This window comes from Mixophyes fleayi, chromosome 9, assembly GCF_038048845.1.
Source record: "Mixophyes fleayi isolate aMixFle1 chromosome 9, aMixFle1.hap1, whole genome shotgun sequence".
NCBI classification, from domain to species: Eukaryota; Metazoa; Chordata; class Amphibia; order Anura; family Limnodynastidae; genus Mixophyes; species Mixophyes fleayi.
The window spans coordinates 79,624,837-79,642,049 of NC_134410.1; the positions used below are offsets into that span (position 1 = coordinate 79,624,837).

The window sequence follows — 17,213 nt, forward strand, 5'->3', positions numbered from 1 at the left end:
TTCCCATTATGGCACCTACAGCCATGCTTGGGATGAAGAGTCCTGAAGGTACCTACATGCAAGCAGATAAAGCATTATATTTAAAAGACTTATTTCAGCAATTTACAGTGCGAGTGTAGAAAAATGTTCTGAATTTCATATACAAATATAGTGGGAAAAGGTTTAGGTAACTTTGTGGGGATATTGAACATTATGGTGGACATCGCCTTTAAATGAACACTATAATTTTACTTTATAAAATTGTAGTAATGGTAATTTAGTTTCTTTTGTTAATATACAATTAGCACAGTCTACTGATGTGCAGTATGTATTCACTACAGGATACATTGGGATGGGAACCCCACATGTACCTGTAAATCATAGTTTAGCACTTTGTGGCACAAAGAGTAGAGATTTGTGCCAAGCGGGGAAACAGGGCGGTTGAATCTTCGGCAATCTGCAGCTCTTTAGGTCCAACAGTTGGAAAGCCACAGGTTGCCACCAGGACAAGTTGCTTTTTTGCTGATGGTGTCCATTTAATGTATGTGCGAAAGACACAATAAAAATGTATCTCAGTATTACTAAAAATGGTTTCTATTGTCAGGATACTTGATGCAAGGTGCATACTTACTAACAAATAGGTGCTCATTTAACGAAACAGGACTTGTCACTAGTCCGCTAAAAGAGCAAATGTATGTGTCCTGTAGGAGTCAACTAAACAGTGCAAGAATTTATCTTTAAATGTGACTGTCCTATTAAAATTCTGTCCATGTAGCCATTAAGAACTGTGCAGGAGGAGACAGGAGATGTATATATGAAATGTACATATTTACTTTATTACTGTGATGAAGATGGTCTGGTGACCAACTTATTACGACTTTTATTGTACTGCACCACCAAGTTACATTACCTGTACCAAACATCCTCATATGCAGGGACCCTCTTGTCATTTATACCCATGCCAAAGAGCTAACCAGGGCATTGAGAAGGAAGTGCACTACCTAATCCACGCACCCCAGGACCACACACACACAGTGACAGGGGGTTACATATAAATTTTACTCATCATCATTTATTTATATAGTGCCACTGATTCCGCAGCGCTGTACAGAGAACCCATTCACATCAGTCCCTGCCCCATTGGAGCTTACAGTCTAAATTCCCTAATATACACACACACAAACAGAGAGAGAGAGAGAGACTAGGGTCAATTTTGATAGCAGCCAATTAACCTACTAGTATGTTTTTGGAGTGTGGGAGGAAACCGGAGCACCCGGAGGAAACCCACGCAAACACGGGGAGAACATACAAACTCCACATAGATAAGGCCATGGTCTGGAATTGAACTCATGACCCCAGCGCTGGGAGGCAGAAGTGCTAACCACTTAGCCACCGTGCTGCCCCCATTAAAAATATAGTTACAAGAATAGCAAGTGAACAGGCATATAAAAAATAGAAGCAGCTCACAAAATAGTAAAGCAGTTCACAGAATGAAAAAGAGGTTCCTGGGATTCCTCTCACCGTCTTAATAAAGACTATTGTTTCTCCGAAACGCGTTAGAGGGGATTGTGGTGTCCAGAATCCCCGCCAAATACATTTACCAACGACTAGGAGGGGGGAGTTGCTTGATGAATCTTACTACAAATATAAACTGAAAAAGGACCTTTGACACAGTCCCACATTAAAGTCTGATAAATTGGAATGCTTGTTACTGGATTCAGAGGTGGTTAAATGGATATAACATTAGTTGAAGGATAGATAACAGATTTATAGTAACAGGACTGCATTCAGAAGAGGGAGAAGTTACCTGTGGGGTTCCACAATGATTTATATTTGGACCATTACTACTGGCATGGAAGGGAAAGTTTACTTTTTTGTAGCTAAGACATGTATCAGGGTACACACCAGTGGGTAAATGTATCAATGTCCGGATTCTTCAACTCCGGCGAGATCGGTGTCTTCAGCGCTTAAATTTAAAGCGGCACTGCCTTGTAAAGAGAAGTTTCCCTTTACAAGGCAGCGCCGCTTTAAATTTAAGCGCTGAAGACGCCGATCTCGCCAGAGCTAAAGAATCCGAACATTGATACATTTACCCCCAGATGGGTCAATAAAACATATAATGACCTAGATTAGCGCAATTGTCATGTAAAGTATGTAAACTAAAATTCAATGCTAAAAAAATTTAAAATCCTGAACTTGGCTCTGAAAAAGACAGGATATAATATGACAACAAAAAAATGCCAACTACCGAGGAAGAAAATGATAGGAGAGTCACTGTTTTAGGTGACAAAGGTAGGCAGACAATATTGCAAAGCAATTGGAAAAGCCAGTTAGATACTAGGTTGAAAAACGGTGATGCCACTATACAGGCCACACCCAGAATACAGTCCTCTGTTCTGGAAGGACATAAATATGTTATATTGTGCAAAGAGGGGAACAAAAATTGTGCATGGTCTACATCACAAAACTTATCAGAAAAGACTAAAAGGACCTCAATATGTATTTTCAACAATAGAAAAGTGGGGATAGGATGCATTTTTAACAAGGCACAGAAAAAAAGCATTCTACAGAGGGAGAGAAGTATTAAATCAAGAGGACATGCACTAAAACTGAAGGGTATGAGATTTAGGCGAAATATGAAGTATTGTTTTACTAAAAGGATCGAAGATAGACAGAATAGCTTACCAATTAAGGTTAAAGTGGCCAATATAGTTTGGGGAATGTAAATATGCTTGGGATATACATAAGGTTATCCTTAACTAGAGAAAGCCAATAATAGGGCCTGAGATTTTTAGAATAAAAATGGCAGACTAAAGGGGCAGTGTGATTCTTATCTGCAGTGAAATTATGTGTTACAATGTTTCAAACAGCATCAGATTGACAGTGCGGAGAAGACAGTTTATTTCTAACTACCAGTGTATGGATTCCTGTTTGCCCCCATTTCTTGATTAAACCATGACAGTGTCCTCATCACATGCAGCCTCAACCTTAAGTTTTCAATCATTTGAGCAGATTAATAACTTCCTCACGCATGCTAATATGGAGATATTATCACCAACTTCCTGCATTAGGGAGGACCTTCCCAAATTATCCCGCTCAGTCAAGCAGCAAGCTAATGATAAAATCTCTTGTGAAGAGATCACTCAGGTTGTTATTAAAGACTTGAAAACAGATAGGACACACATTCCAGATGGCTTTTCTACAGCTTACTACTAGAAATCTACAATTGTTTTTGTTCCCCACCTCCATTCTGTTTTCAATGCTGTACTCCAGGAAGCCCCCTTCCCTAAGTCTATGCTGAAGGCCAAGAAAGTGGTTATACAAATGAAAAATAAAAGCCTTGTGATTGTGGGAGTTATAGACCCATATAATGTCTTAACAATAGTAACAAACTGTATGCTTAATCGTCTAAATATAATTCTTCCAGGGCTGATCCATTAACAGTGTTGAACACCATTAGTGCTTGCTTGGAAACAGTGTGATTTCTTCTGGATTGCTATAAAGTACAATGAACAATTTGTACAGTACTTACAGGATTGTTCAACTGTCCATCTGGCTTCTTTCTTGTTGTCTAATTAAGAATTGAACCCAAAATTTCCCCCACACTCCCACCAAGGTAGATTAAGAATTTCATTGGTGCCAAAATTTGAAAAACAATTATTTCAGTAACACTTTAATCCAGTGGTGCATTTTTAATATAGAACATGCGCAACTTTGTAAACACACCCCAAAACATTAAGCATGTGTGATGAAACGAGTGTGATAACACTAACCATTCTGTTTCTCATTTCTCACATAATGTGGATTATAGCCAGTACTTTTTATAGCCCTTGCTTTTGTTCCCCAGCTCACCAGATTACAACTGCATTGTTCAATAACATATGGCTAAGGGGACATTGTAGTTCGGTGTACATATGTATATTGATGACTTGCAGTAAAGTTGCTATTCATTGTCTTTAAAGTGAAGCCAGGGGGATTATGGGTAGCGACCAGGTTGCAAGATGCTGGAGTGGGAAAATTAATTAGTGTCCATTGTTCTCACCAGGCTAGTCCAGACAGGCCATCTAACAGGGGAGGTTCTGTGGAAGAACAACTCATCTTCACTCCCCTCTCCAACCCCCCCTAGTCCAGCACTGACCAATGGTTAAGAAGAATAGACCCAGGGGTTTGCCCAGGGAGGGAAAAGACTGTGGAAATTAGACCCAAGATATAAGGAGCCACTTCAGGGGGGAGGGGGTGTTCATTCTGGGATTTCATTCATGAAGAGTGCAAGATCTGGTTTTGAGTTGTCGTTCTCTACTAGAGTCTATATATGCAGCTGAGTGAGATCCATGGGTCGTGAAGTCTGGACAGCCAGGTGACTAACTCCTTAAGCTAGTGGGGTGAGGGACAGATGATGTGGTAAACCTGCCTGGCATTTATTTACTGTGTGTACATAATATTCTAGTGTTGGTTGTATGCATTTGCCTAAGTGACTATGCGAATGCTAGAAGGTACTGGGTAGACTTCCCTGGCATAGGAAGGCACCTGTGGGTGGCCAGCCAGCATGAAGTGGTAGCATTGGGCCAGATAAACCCGGTATCTTCACAGCATGCATCCAATTATTCTTCTTCAATGTTCTACTACAATTCAGTATTTCCTTTTCTGAAACTCTCTGGAGGGCAGAAAAGTATGGATGCCAGTCAAACACATACGGGTATATTTGCTAAAATGCAAAAAGTGGAGAAGTTGCCTGTAATATCCAATCAGATTCTAGACATCATTTATTTAGTCTGTTCTACAAAATGACAGCTATAGGCAACATCTCCACTTTTTCAAATCTGCAGTTTAGTAAATATACCACATAGACTCCGACTCTCAGCAAGACATGTGAAGGCAGAGGGGGGAGTAGAAGGGAGAAAAATTTGCATTGCAGATTGCGCTCAGAGGGGTGTTCCAAATATTTAAAAGCTGTTTGAAGAAAGAAAAAAAAAATGGTAATTACCAATTTTCTTCTTATTACCTGTCACAGTTATGTTTAAGCAGCAATGAAAAATGAAGTGAGTTTATTTTAAGTAGCCTAATACATTTCTCCCATTTAATAAGACAGCAAATTATAAATCAGATATCCTGGAAAGTCATTGTTCTGAGGATTTAAATATAAATACATATTGAATTATGAAAGAGCTAACACATGGATTACAATAGGTAAATAAATCTATAAATAAATGGTTGAATTAGGTAGAAAATTTTCATCCCACACAGGAATGAATCTAAACAGATTAAATAATGCGTATTATAATCATAAAATCAAAGTCTAACAATCATACAACTGCCACACAATGTGTATGTACTGACTTGATCTTTCTGGTCTGTTAAATTAAAATGTTAAACTGTATGGAGCAATCACTTATTTAAACATTTAGAATCAGATTAAAAATAATCTGAATGCGTTAATTGAACATTTATGCGATTACACAAAACTGCAAGTTTCCATCCACAAACAAGAAAAACTAATAATCAGGCAGGAATGCCATTTTTGCCACACTCCTGGATAAAGCCGCTCGGCCAAATGTATTTTGGCTCTATTGCAGCCTGTTAGCGTTTTCAGAAGATAACCAAACAAACAGACTCATAGCAGTAATCTTCCGACCACATTTTCAGCCATGGTCTCAATTTCAAATTTGAGGACACTGTCATATCGGGCCAATTAGCCAACATTGGCTGCAATATTACAACAAATATTCTTCTTGCCTTACACAAACAAAACTGTCTCAAATAACAATGCCAATTTGATAGCCGTTATGAATACTTTAAAAGTTGTGTTTACGAGCTGAAAAGGACTTTACTGCTAACAACTCATTACTATGCATTTTAGGGGTTTCTCTTTATTATAGCTTTCTGGCAAAAAGAGAAGCCTTTTTGTTTTCTCTGGATTGTGCCAAATGCTAAGAGTACCTCGCTTACACAGGAATTTCAAAATGGGAAAAATGCAAAATAAATTGTCAAAACAAAGATTTTAGCACTCATCATACTTGGGCGCACAAGGTCCAAAATAAATTTGGGCCCTGGGATGATAGGTAGAATGTGGATTTAATTTGCTAATCTTCCTCTCAACTGCTGAATGTATCTACATAACTCAGATTCCCTTTCACAGAGTCTGTATATACATATAAATATCATATCTGGCTCTGTTGGTGTGAATCTATTGACAGAATTTAAGACTTCTCTTAATATTCATATGGGTCTCATTTGTGCATATGATTGTTTCTTTGGTTCACAATTCGGAAAGCTTCTGATTGAAGTGAATTAGTGTTTTTGTGTAACCTGACAAAATTAGGTGGTTTTTGCACTGCTGATTATTGTATTGAAGGAATCTCAGTATTTTATATATTTATATGACATGCTAGACCAAAAAGGGTTTTTAACCTGGTTATGCTTAATGTCAGTTCCCAAATGTTTTTAATTCTGCATATGTGTGGGTTTCCACTAACTAGAAAATGCATAGAAGGAAAAGAGGATTTTATACTCACGTTAAATCCATTTCTATGAGTCCATCTGGGGGACACTGCTTACCATGGGGGTTGTATGAGTGAAAGTGGAGTAAGCACTCAAATAGTTAACTTTCCTGCCGACAGGCTATATCCTCTCTGCAACCCCATGTTTACTTCAGTGTGCAATACAAAAGCCCGAAGGAAGGGAACCCCAACACCAAACGAATAACCACAGAAGATTAGAAGGGAGGGAACACAGTGTCCCCCATATGGACTCAGAGAAATGGATTTTTGACTTCAATTTAGTGCCATTGTTATGTGAAACAATAGCATACATATATCCACTGGAAAGCTTTTCCCTTGTTTGACATATAACAAGATAATGATTTGCCTCTATTACTTGCGAACTGTCCAGCAATAGAGGCAGAATGTAGCAGCCACACCCAGGGATTTCCAGAAAAGGAAAGAAAAATAAACTTTCTTAGAGGATACTGTTTTGTCAAAGACATACACCGCAGTACCTCCCAACCATACAAATATGTATATATACAAACATGCACCTAGGTTCCAGCCTTTACTCCTATAGCAAACCTAGGTACAGAAATTATGATTTATGTGGCACAATGTTTTCTCCAAACAACAGCAGACATATATTCACTAAAACAATACTGTGTACAGTGTGAAAAAAAATGATAGAAAAAGGTAATTAGCCCTCCTGTTGGCCAAGAACCAGTTCAAATGATTGGAGAGAAGAGGACCCTGTCTCTGAATTACAGACTTTTCTCCAGTTCCCTGACTGTAGATAGGTGCCTCCCTTGTATTTCCTGGGTTGGAACATACCACCTTGTTGCAACAAACAGGGAGTTCCTTTTTAATCACTTCCTTCCCTCTCAGGCAGCCTGAGCATACAGGACAAATGCGGGCTTTTGTTAGCATAACCCCGCTGGCCTTTTATCTATAGCTATAAGTTTTCCAATAGCAGCTGCTCTGTTCTTTTGGTCTGAGCTAAGTGCCCCCCTCCAATGCAGCAGGGATTGGTATATTCCACAATGGCGCCCTGCACACAGAGACGTGGCGCTCACTGCCAGAAGACAGCAACGCTGTCTTAACGGCCCAGGGTAACAGCAGTTTCCTTACTCGGTGCTGTTACCAGAAACATCCCTGCAGAAGCCTCCTCTTGTCCGTGGCTGCTGCGCTCCGGTATATCAAGCTGAAAAACCTACATAAGCTGTGTATGTGCTCCCTATAACACATACACCTTCTAAAAAGGTAATAAGTAATATTTAAAAAGGAAATGGCTGCAGAGCAGCACACCAGAGGTCCTACTCCTCTGGCACTCAAACAAACATTGAAGTTCACACGGTGTTGCAGAGGGGATATAGCCTGTCGGCAGAAAAGTTAACTATTTGAGTGCTTACTCCACGTTCGCTCATACAACCCTCATGGTAAGCAGGGACCCCAGGTGGAGGTAAGAGAAATAGGGTTTTGCCATGTGCAGAATAAAATTTGACAATAAGATAATTGGAAAAAGAAATAACTAAGATATGTTGTCCTGGAGGCTTTGCGCAGTCATTTCCCCATGGCTGAAACTGGGGCTGTGTGACCCTTTGGTGGTAAGGAAGGGCAGGACCACAACCGCACAGCCATGATCGTGGCCTTCGTAAAGTGCGGAATGAAAATGGTCACCTCATTAGGAGATAGTACAGCATTAACATTGTAATTCTTGAATAATGATCTTGCAGACTACTGCAAAAAAAAAAAAAAAAAAGAAGAAAGAAAGAAAGAAAGAAAGAAAGAGTGTCCTAATGAGGTTATCAGTTGTAAGACACCTCCCTTTTAAAAGGGCTTCATCTTGCCGGCAGGCCTAGTTTCATGTCCCTGTTGTTTTCAACATAGTTACGTGCTACCTTACATTAGACGGAAATGTATTTTTTGCTTTTATCATTATAATTTCTCTGATGGGGATTATATTGGTATTTACATGGACTTATAAATTTAATTTCTAAACATATATTTGAATGCTGTGTTCATTAACATTTACTAAATACTCTCATGTCTCTGATAAAGAGGTATCCCATTTGGATATTTTTTTTATTATTTTTTTTTTTTGTATTTTAGCAAAAACAGTTAAATTTCATTCTGTTAAGTGTCAGTGAATGGACTATTCTTTTTAATTCTGCCCTGCACCAACCAAAGCTACAGGACAGGGAACCAAATGATCTAAAATTCAGCGTAAAGTAGAATTCAATTTCCACTTGTAGCATCATGATGTCTCATTCATGATATTATCTTCTTTTATTTATTTAGCTTATTATTTATTTATATAGTATAAACAATTTACACAGCCCCAAAGTATCTAGGGGAAACCCACACAAAAAAAGAGAAAATACAAACTTCATGCAGCCTGATCGGAACTGAACCCATGACACCAGTATTAAGGTCCAGCAATGATAACTACTGTGCCACCATCGGTGAGCACTTACTTGTTTTTAAGTATGCACCCTGCTGCAAAACCTTACTTCCTGCACTTAAGTGACATTTATGATTATTGTTGCCTACATTATTAAAATAGAAGATTTTCTCATGTTCCCTGCTACAAAAATATAGTATTGTCTCTATATTCCCAAACAATGCAAGTCTTAATACTCTCTTAAGGAACTATGGGATGGGACAAGTTGCTTCTTATATGTTCCATTTGGCCAACTATGTATCCAGAGAAACAATTAATATTTTGCAATAATACTGGCGTTTCCAGAAATGGGACAATAATTCTGTTCATAATCTCTCCAGGAAAATACTAATGGATCTCAAATGAAGAGCTGTCAAAAGACAATGTTTACATTAAATACTTGTTGCCTTGTCACGCTCTGCTACACAATATCATAAGTAGATTTTCATGTGCTTACCCAAGAATCATCAATACACTTTATATATTATTCGTACTCGGAGTAAAAAGGAATTCTGCATAAAAACAATGGTTTTTGAGCTTCAATGCAGAATCTAGAAAATACAGCAATCACAGGGGACAGACATGAAATGATGCATAGAAAAAAAATACAGGTGTTTTACTTTGATAGCGTAGACACTGATACTTTTAAACAGATTATATAAATATATTAGATAAAGAGTGCACTCATCATACCAAAATAGTCCTTTACTTCAAACAAGTAGGTTAATTCATGATCAACATTTCAGTCTTCCTATAGGACTTTGACAAGACATATAATAAGTGAAACAGTAGAGAAAAAAAGACATGTCTACAATTACCTGGCTTTATTTAGGCACCAAAGTTTATCAGCTGTAGCCCTCGATTCACTCAGAACATTATATGTTCCAGTGACTCCTATTACATCCAATTGGCTGGCACTGCTATGTGATCAACCCTGGCACCTGCCAATGTGAACCTATATATGTCCGAGTACGAGAAAAATATCTAACTTAAATAGAGTTCTAAAATACTATATTATAAAAGATAGATCAATGATGTCTTTCTAATTTGGGTAGATACCAAAGAAAAGTTTATTAAATGTATAAATGACTTAAACATGTTGCAGTGTTCTCCCCAGAAAATTTTGCCAGCCGGGTGGCATTAAGAAGCAGCCGAGTGGGGGTAGATGTAACACATTGCTATAATAATGAAAAATGCTGGAGCTTATTGGCCACACCTGGTCAGACTGGTGGTCAGTGGTGTAACAAACTGTTGGCAGTAGTGTTCACATAATGCCTGTTCTAATAAGAGAAACAATGGTTTATTTTAATATAATAGTACTCTGATGGGCTCCAAGAGCTGGGTGGCAAGTAAAAACAGCCGGGTGGATCACCCCGAAAATAGGTGCTGGGGAGAACACTGTGTTGGATACACCAGTACAGGTCACATACAACACAGATACAAACAAAATGGACTTTCTTGATATCACAATTTTTCAAAATGGATCTGAATCTTGGCAACACACTTTACCGCAAAAGAACACACTGCAATACTGTTCTGTATCGGACTAATCACCAGCCACCTGTCCTTCAAGGTTTACCTATCTCCCAATTTATGAGAGTTCTATGCAACAATACAGAACAGGACATGGTTAAAGAACAACTCCAAACAAATGCAAATACATTTCTTTGATGGGGGATACACCCCAAAACATTATTGAGAGGTGCCATACCAAAGCTAGAAAACAATATATTTTTGAAAAGAAAAAACTCTTACTACTGAGGCACATATGATTAAGAAAAACAATAAAACACCACTGGCCAATTGTGGCAACTGATTCAGCACTAAAACATGGAAGCATTAAATCACAATTGATTTGTTATAGCAGAGGCCCTAATTTGAAAAAACTTTTCATGAGACCAGAGATGAAACACACTGTGGGGGAAAACTGGAAGCATGTGGGCTAGCGCGGTGGCTTAGCGGTTAGCGCTTCAGCCTCACAACACTAGGGTCATGAGTTCAATTCCCATGGCCTTATCTGTGTGGAGTTTGTATGTTCTCCCCATGTTTGTATGGGTTTCCTCCGGGTGCTCCGGTTTCCTACCACACTCCAAAAACATACTAATAGGTTAATTGGCTGCTATCAAATTGACCCTAGTCTCTGAGTGTTTGTGTTAGGGAATTTTGACCGTGAGCTCCAATGGGGCAGGGACTGTTGTGAGCGAGTTCTCTGTACAGCATTGTGGAATTAGTAGCGCTATATAAATAATAACTGATTATGATGAAGAAATGAGAAACAGGGATGTTATATGTACATCAATTTCACAACATGTAGAAATGGTCACAGGATCAATGTTCCCAGATCTTCAGAAATAGATAGAAATGAAAATACAGCGCCATCGATCAAGTCATTTACACAATATATCCTTGTGGTATAACTTATGTGGGAATGACCACTATATTGATTTGTGCAGGATGGCCAGTCATAGTTCATCTATCAGACAAGCAGTCCTCGCAGGCCAGACAGATAAACCGGTTCCAAAACACTTTCTCCCAAAAAAAAATCAGGTTTCAACATTGGGGTGCATGTTAATCGTGTTAAGAAATAAGGATCTCTCCTGTTTTTCTGATCTGTCATCCGTGCAATCACTGCTGCTACCATGTGTAGGATTCATTCCTGCAGTTCACTGCTTCAGCTGGTTGCTTTGTAAATAGTTACAAGCTTCCTTCAGCACTTAGTATGGAAGCTTCACTTACCACATCCATGCAGCTAATCATCCTGCAGTTTCTGATTGGTGCTGCTGCCTTTATAAACCTCTTTCTGGCTTCATACCTAATGCTGGTGACAGTTGCTGCTTGACCCAATGTGCCTTATATACTGATCTGTTCGGTTACCAGTGTTTGACCCGGATTGTTTAAAGGATTCTGTTGCCTTCTCCACTACTGACCCTTGGCTTGTTAAACGGATCTGCATATCTACCTGACCTAACCCCTAACTTGTTTATAGGAACTGGTGTCTTTTCTACTCCTGACCATGGCCTGTTTGTCATTTGCACTAACACCTGCCTGTCTGATTGTCAGTTGGCAACACTACGCCATCTGGTTGCTCAATACCTGCAACTGTGTGTCCACTTCACTGTGCAAGTGCCAGTCTGATTTGCAGTTTACTCTACCATCAAGGTTGTTAAATACCCTCTTACCTTGACCTGTCCACTCCACCGGGCAATTTTAAGTCAACAACAACTACTACTACTGAAGCTTAAGTCCTGGGGGCAACTGAGTACTGTGGAATGTATCTAGTTTCTCAGAAAGGGGGCTGCTACAGGCAAACATCTTGAGAAGTGGTTCTAGCAGTTGAGAATTACATACACCTTGCCATTAACAATTGATTAGATGCCGCCACTATCTAGGGCAAGTGACAGGAAGCTGGCACTGAGGAACAAATAGAGTGCCTAAAAGCCTTAATGAAAATAATCCTTTAAACATTTTTCCATGTTGTTGATTTTCCTAGTGATAATACAATTTATTACAGAGTGGTGTGATAGAATTGACCGGTAAGTATGGATATATATTACTGTATGTAGTTTTTCTTCACTAATCCAATGATGTTTAAAAGGATAAAATATGATTGCCTGTAGCACCATTAAATAGTTTATCTAGACCTATATATTTAAGCAATCCGAGAGCATCTCTCTTCATATTATAGAGCTTTTCTTGTTGTATACACCTTTATACTATTTTTTGTCTATCTATAAAATATGTAAAACAATTGTGAGATTTATGGATAGTGTGGTCTAATTACATCGATCTCATGATGGTCTCAAATATTCCATGATGATTATATTTTCTATTCCAGTACTAAGTGGCCATGCCAAGTTAATGAGAAAGTATAATTTTGTGTTATATCTTAAGGTTGCAGTTTTAACTAATATGATGCTCCCTTATGAACTCCTCTTGCCATATATTCCACTAGGTGACACGCATGTAGTGTCTCTAAAATTGAATTAAAAATAGTGCTCTGCTTACATTACTCATACTGGAATGCGTTCCACAGTGGAACACAAAGTTCCGATCAATGAATCACAGGCTACTGCTTATACACTTTTGGTGCCTATATAAAATCAGGTCATTTTATAATTTATATATAGTATTTTCTCTAGGTTTTCACTTATTATCTTGACAAAGGTCATACAGGTGGACTGAAACGCTGACCATGGATTAACTTGCTTCATTGAAATATGAAATAAAAGGACTATCTTGGTATGGTGAGTGCACTCTCTATCTACAATATACTAGATAACACACAAACTGAACTATTAGGATGCACCTCAGAAGATACATTTGTGAATAGTGAATGCAGACCTCTATCTCTATTTTCAATATCTCTCTCGTGTGTGTGTATATATATATATATATTATATATACATACACATACACACACACATAGATATACACATACATACACACACAATATACAAACAATATGCATCACACACAAATTTGCAATACAAGGAAGCACAAAACACCATCCCCTTTCTTACCTTCATGCCAAACGTGAAGATGGTAATAATGGCTTTAAAGATCAATGCTAAGGACAGCTGCCACAATGCAGTGTAAACTCCACTGCGGGCTGAACGATCAGGAAGATGGTCCACATTTGTACTGTTGAAATCATTATTGTAATCACAAAGTTTGGATGAATCCAGGAGCCCACAGTCATTGAAAAGTTCAGATATCAGTTCACTAGAGCTTGTTCGTGTGTAGTCATTAGGGAAAGCTAAAACTGCTGTGATAGCAGTGACCACTAGGACTTCTACCACAGGATAGCGACCAAGCTTTGTAGTCTTTCTTCTATGGCACCAAGCAATGTTTCCTCTAATGAAGAAAGCTCCCCATAAACCACCAAAAATTCCCAGGAGAATGAATGGGATGAGCTCTAATAAATGCCATGGAGTGTGAAACTCAACGTAGAAGAGAACTAAACGACTGTTTCCAAAAGGATTGATGGAACGTAATGTAAAAGCTGCTACTAAAGCAGCAAAAAATGACCTCCATAGAGTCTTCAGTGGGAAGTAATAACTCACCTACAAAAAACATAATAAGAATAGAGAGATAACAATTTATAATGGTTAAAACACACAAAATAAGCATAGTATTTTGGTAAAAGCAAGAACCATCTACTTTAATCACTAGCTTTCATTGTCTAACTTACATTAGACTGATACAAGCCAATATGTGATTGGTTGCTGTGATCTATGGAAATTATTGCACCTAAAAGCAATGTTAGCAAACAAGTCATTCTGTCTGAATATGATTTACACAAATGAAGCAAAAACATACCTAGATAGGAGGATACATTTGAATTAACATCTTAAGTTATGATGTATATTCCGCTAGGTTTATTGTTGTGACAGCACAAAGATTGGGGATGATAAAATAACAAGGGAAGGGAAGGATACAAGGAGTTTTAAATAAAGAAATTAAGACAAATGTAGGTTTGTCTAAACAAAGGAGAAAATAGTACGGGTTGGATAGCAGAAATGTAAATTTACCTCCTCCAAACTGAAAAGCACTCCTCCAATGGGTGCACCAAAAGCGACAGACACTCCAGCGGCAGCTGCAGCAGACAGCACCTAATTTTAAAGAAGAGAGAGAGTTACCACTGCAAACACAAATAATAATCTACTAATAAGCTACATTATTTTACGCCCCTCAGGAGAACTGGATGATCATCTAATGAAAGCTAAGTATAGTACTACAAAACTACCTTCATGTCATCTCTGATCCCTTGTTCTCCATCTTCCAGCCTTTTCTGTTTCCACCTATACACAATTGTTCAGACAGAACCTCATTAACTGGGTCCACAAGCTGTTGCAGAGTTTTAAATTACTTTTGGGGGTGGGCTAAGCATTGTCTGATGTTACAGTTCTTATTTTACAGTACTGTTGGAATGCTTACTTGAGAACTAAAGACTGGAGCTAGTATTACACCCTAGCTAAGAATACGTGCTGTGAAGGAGAGGCACTGCACCAGAAAAAAAAAATGTACAATAAATCCTGAGAAGGCTAGTATTGTTACAATATTTGGGGGGACCCTCTAATCATCATTATAGTATTTGACATAATTCATTTATTTTATTCCAAAAAACAATTTGTAACATAAAAACTTTTCAAGTTCATAAAATGGAAGAGGCTGCTTTTAGACAAAGGCTACATTTTTTTCAGCAGAATTATCATGCATAATCAGTTTGGCCCTAAACAATCAGTTAAGTATACAGCACCTTCAAATTTTTCTTTATTCCACGCTGATTAAACATTCCGAAAACTATATAAGATAGAGACAAAATCTGATACACCGAATCAACACTCCTAATCATATGTACTCTTACCTCCCTCCTTTTGGCTTCATTTTTGCGGTACTTGGTAAAAAGATGACACAGGATATTACCACAGCAGCAGGCCACATGAATTAGGGGTCCTTCCTTTCCCAAACTGAGGCCTGAAGATACAGCCAGCACCAGTGTCATAGACTTGATAAGCAATGTCCATTTGCCTAGGTATCCTCGGATAATAAAACCACTCAAGATGGTCTTAATCTTAAAGGCAAGAATATTAGGCATGTCATGCAAATGAAACAATGAAAATTTGTGTTAATCCTATGTAAATGCAAAAGAAAATACCTCTAAAGTGCAATATCATTTAAAGAGAATCTCTCACTTTTTAGTAAACTTATTTTTGCATAGTACTGTATGCACTATGTAAGTGTATTTAAAAAATAAAATACTAAATCCTATGCTATGCTCTTTCCACTGTGAACAGTGTACACTGTATGCAAATGCACCTGACTTAGCTTAAACGTGGGGCCACATGCAGATCAATGCTAGTTGCTAAAACAGCTTCCTCCCTACAGAAGATGTCCCTTGTCTTGCAAGGGAGAAGTAAAAGAAAGTGGTCAAGGAGAGAGCAGAGATCTGTCCACAACTAAACTCTGAAGTCATTTCCAAGCATTTGCATACAGTGCACATGGCTATCTCCTGGATTGTGGGAATATGGAAAAATGAATGAATAGGAAAGCCTGTTCTAACGCTTCTTTTTAAACTGTAATGGAGCAATGTATAAACACTGGGCTTTTTCATTTCAATTCTGCAGAGAATTACTGCAAAGAACCAATGTAGCTGTAACATAAAAGTTAATTAAAAACACTTGCATAGACTGTGTACCAGTACATTATGGGGCCAATGGCCGTAAAGTCACTCCGCAACATAGAATATTTTTACTCGCACACCAAATCTGAGCTGTTAGGGTACTATGGTACCTGGATATGAGTACAGCCGAACATTGCGTTGATGTTTGTCAGTTCATCGTTGACAATTGATTCAGCCACTATGTGTCAGATATCTAATATGTTTATCCAGGACAATGTCCACAATTAGATGCCAGCAATATTTCTTATAGATATCACAAAATTACTCAATGAGGGGTTTACACTCGTATGAGATATAGGAGGTAATCTACAAAAGATTGATTTGCAAAAATAGCAAATTTAAAAAAAAAAAAAAAAAAAAAAAACTTCTTTTTTCATCATTTACAGGTTGATTTCCTAATTACCTTGGTGATAAGCCAAATGTATTACAAAAAATCAATTTAGTCTTCAATCTTTTTAATAAATCTTGGAAACTGACATAAATTCAATTATTTCAGATACTCGATCAAAAGTTCAGTTGAAATTAAAAAAAAGTTCAATGTTGTTTCCATCAGTGCCTTAATACCTTAATAACACAACTGAAACGAATATGAAAAGCTCTGTCTATAGTTTTAGATTACTAACCATACAGACTACGTATATATAATAATAATAATAATAATAATAATAATAATAATAATAATAAAGTCAGTCATTTTGAAAACAATCTGGAGTTGTCAGTCGAATTCCAAATTACCATGCCCCCCTCCCATGTCACTGAGTGTCCAGGCATTGGTAACTTTTTTTCCTCACATCAGTAGAGAGTCAGAAGGCTAAGGTTAAGGTTATCTATTAAAGGTTGCTTTTGTTTGCAAATTAAAATTGCTCAAAATTACCACTAACAAAAATGTTACTTCAACATTAATTCACCCCCTATACTCTCCAATATATTAAATATAAATTTATCTTTATTTATTTTTTTAGACAATTTTAACTTTAATTTATAGGCAATCTGAAACTAGTGAGATTATGTTCCATGAAGAGTTTGCAAATCACCATTTAATAGATTCCACCACCTCTACGCTTCACAATACAATACGGAAATCAATGATTTCTGTGATTGTAATATGTGTGGCGATTTTTTTTTTTGA

General features: G+C 37.8%; 1 protein-coding gene across 5 annotated transcripts in view; it reads right to left on the reverse strand.

Moving 5' to 3' along the window:
• Positions 1–17,213, reverse strand: part of CLCN5 (chloride voltage-gated channel 5) — a 55,244-nt gene that overhangs the window by 9,207 nt on the left and 28,824 nt on the right. For all 5 annotated transcript variants that reach the window (XM_075184566.1, XM_075184569.1, XM_075184567.1 and 2 more), the window contains 4 exons: positions 15,269–15,475; positions 14,433–14,513; positions 13,422–13,964; positions 1–52 (listed from right to left, as the gene is read on the reverse strand). The exon at positions 1–52 is cut by the window's left edge and continues 135 nt beyond it. In XM_075184566.1, the coding sequence (XP_075040667.1) occupies positions 1–52; positions 13,422–13,964; positions 14,433–14,513; positions 15,269–15,475 (883 nt within the window). The remainder of the gene's footprint in view (positions 53–13,421; positions 13,965–14,432; positions 14,514–15,268; positions 15,476–17,213) is intronic.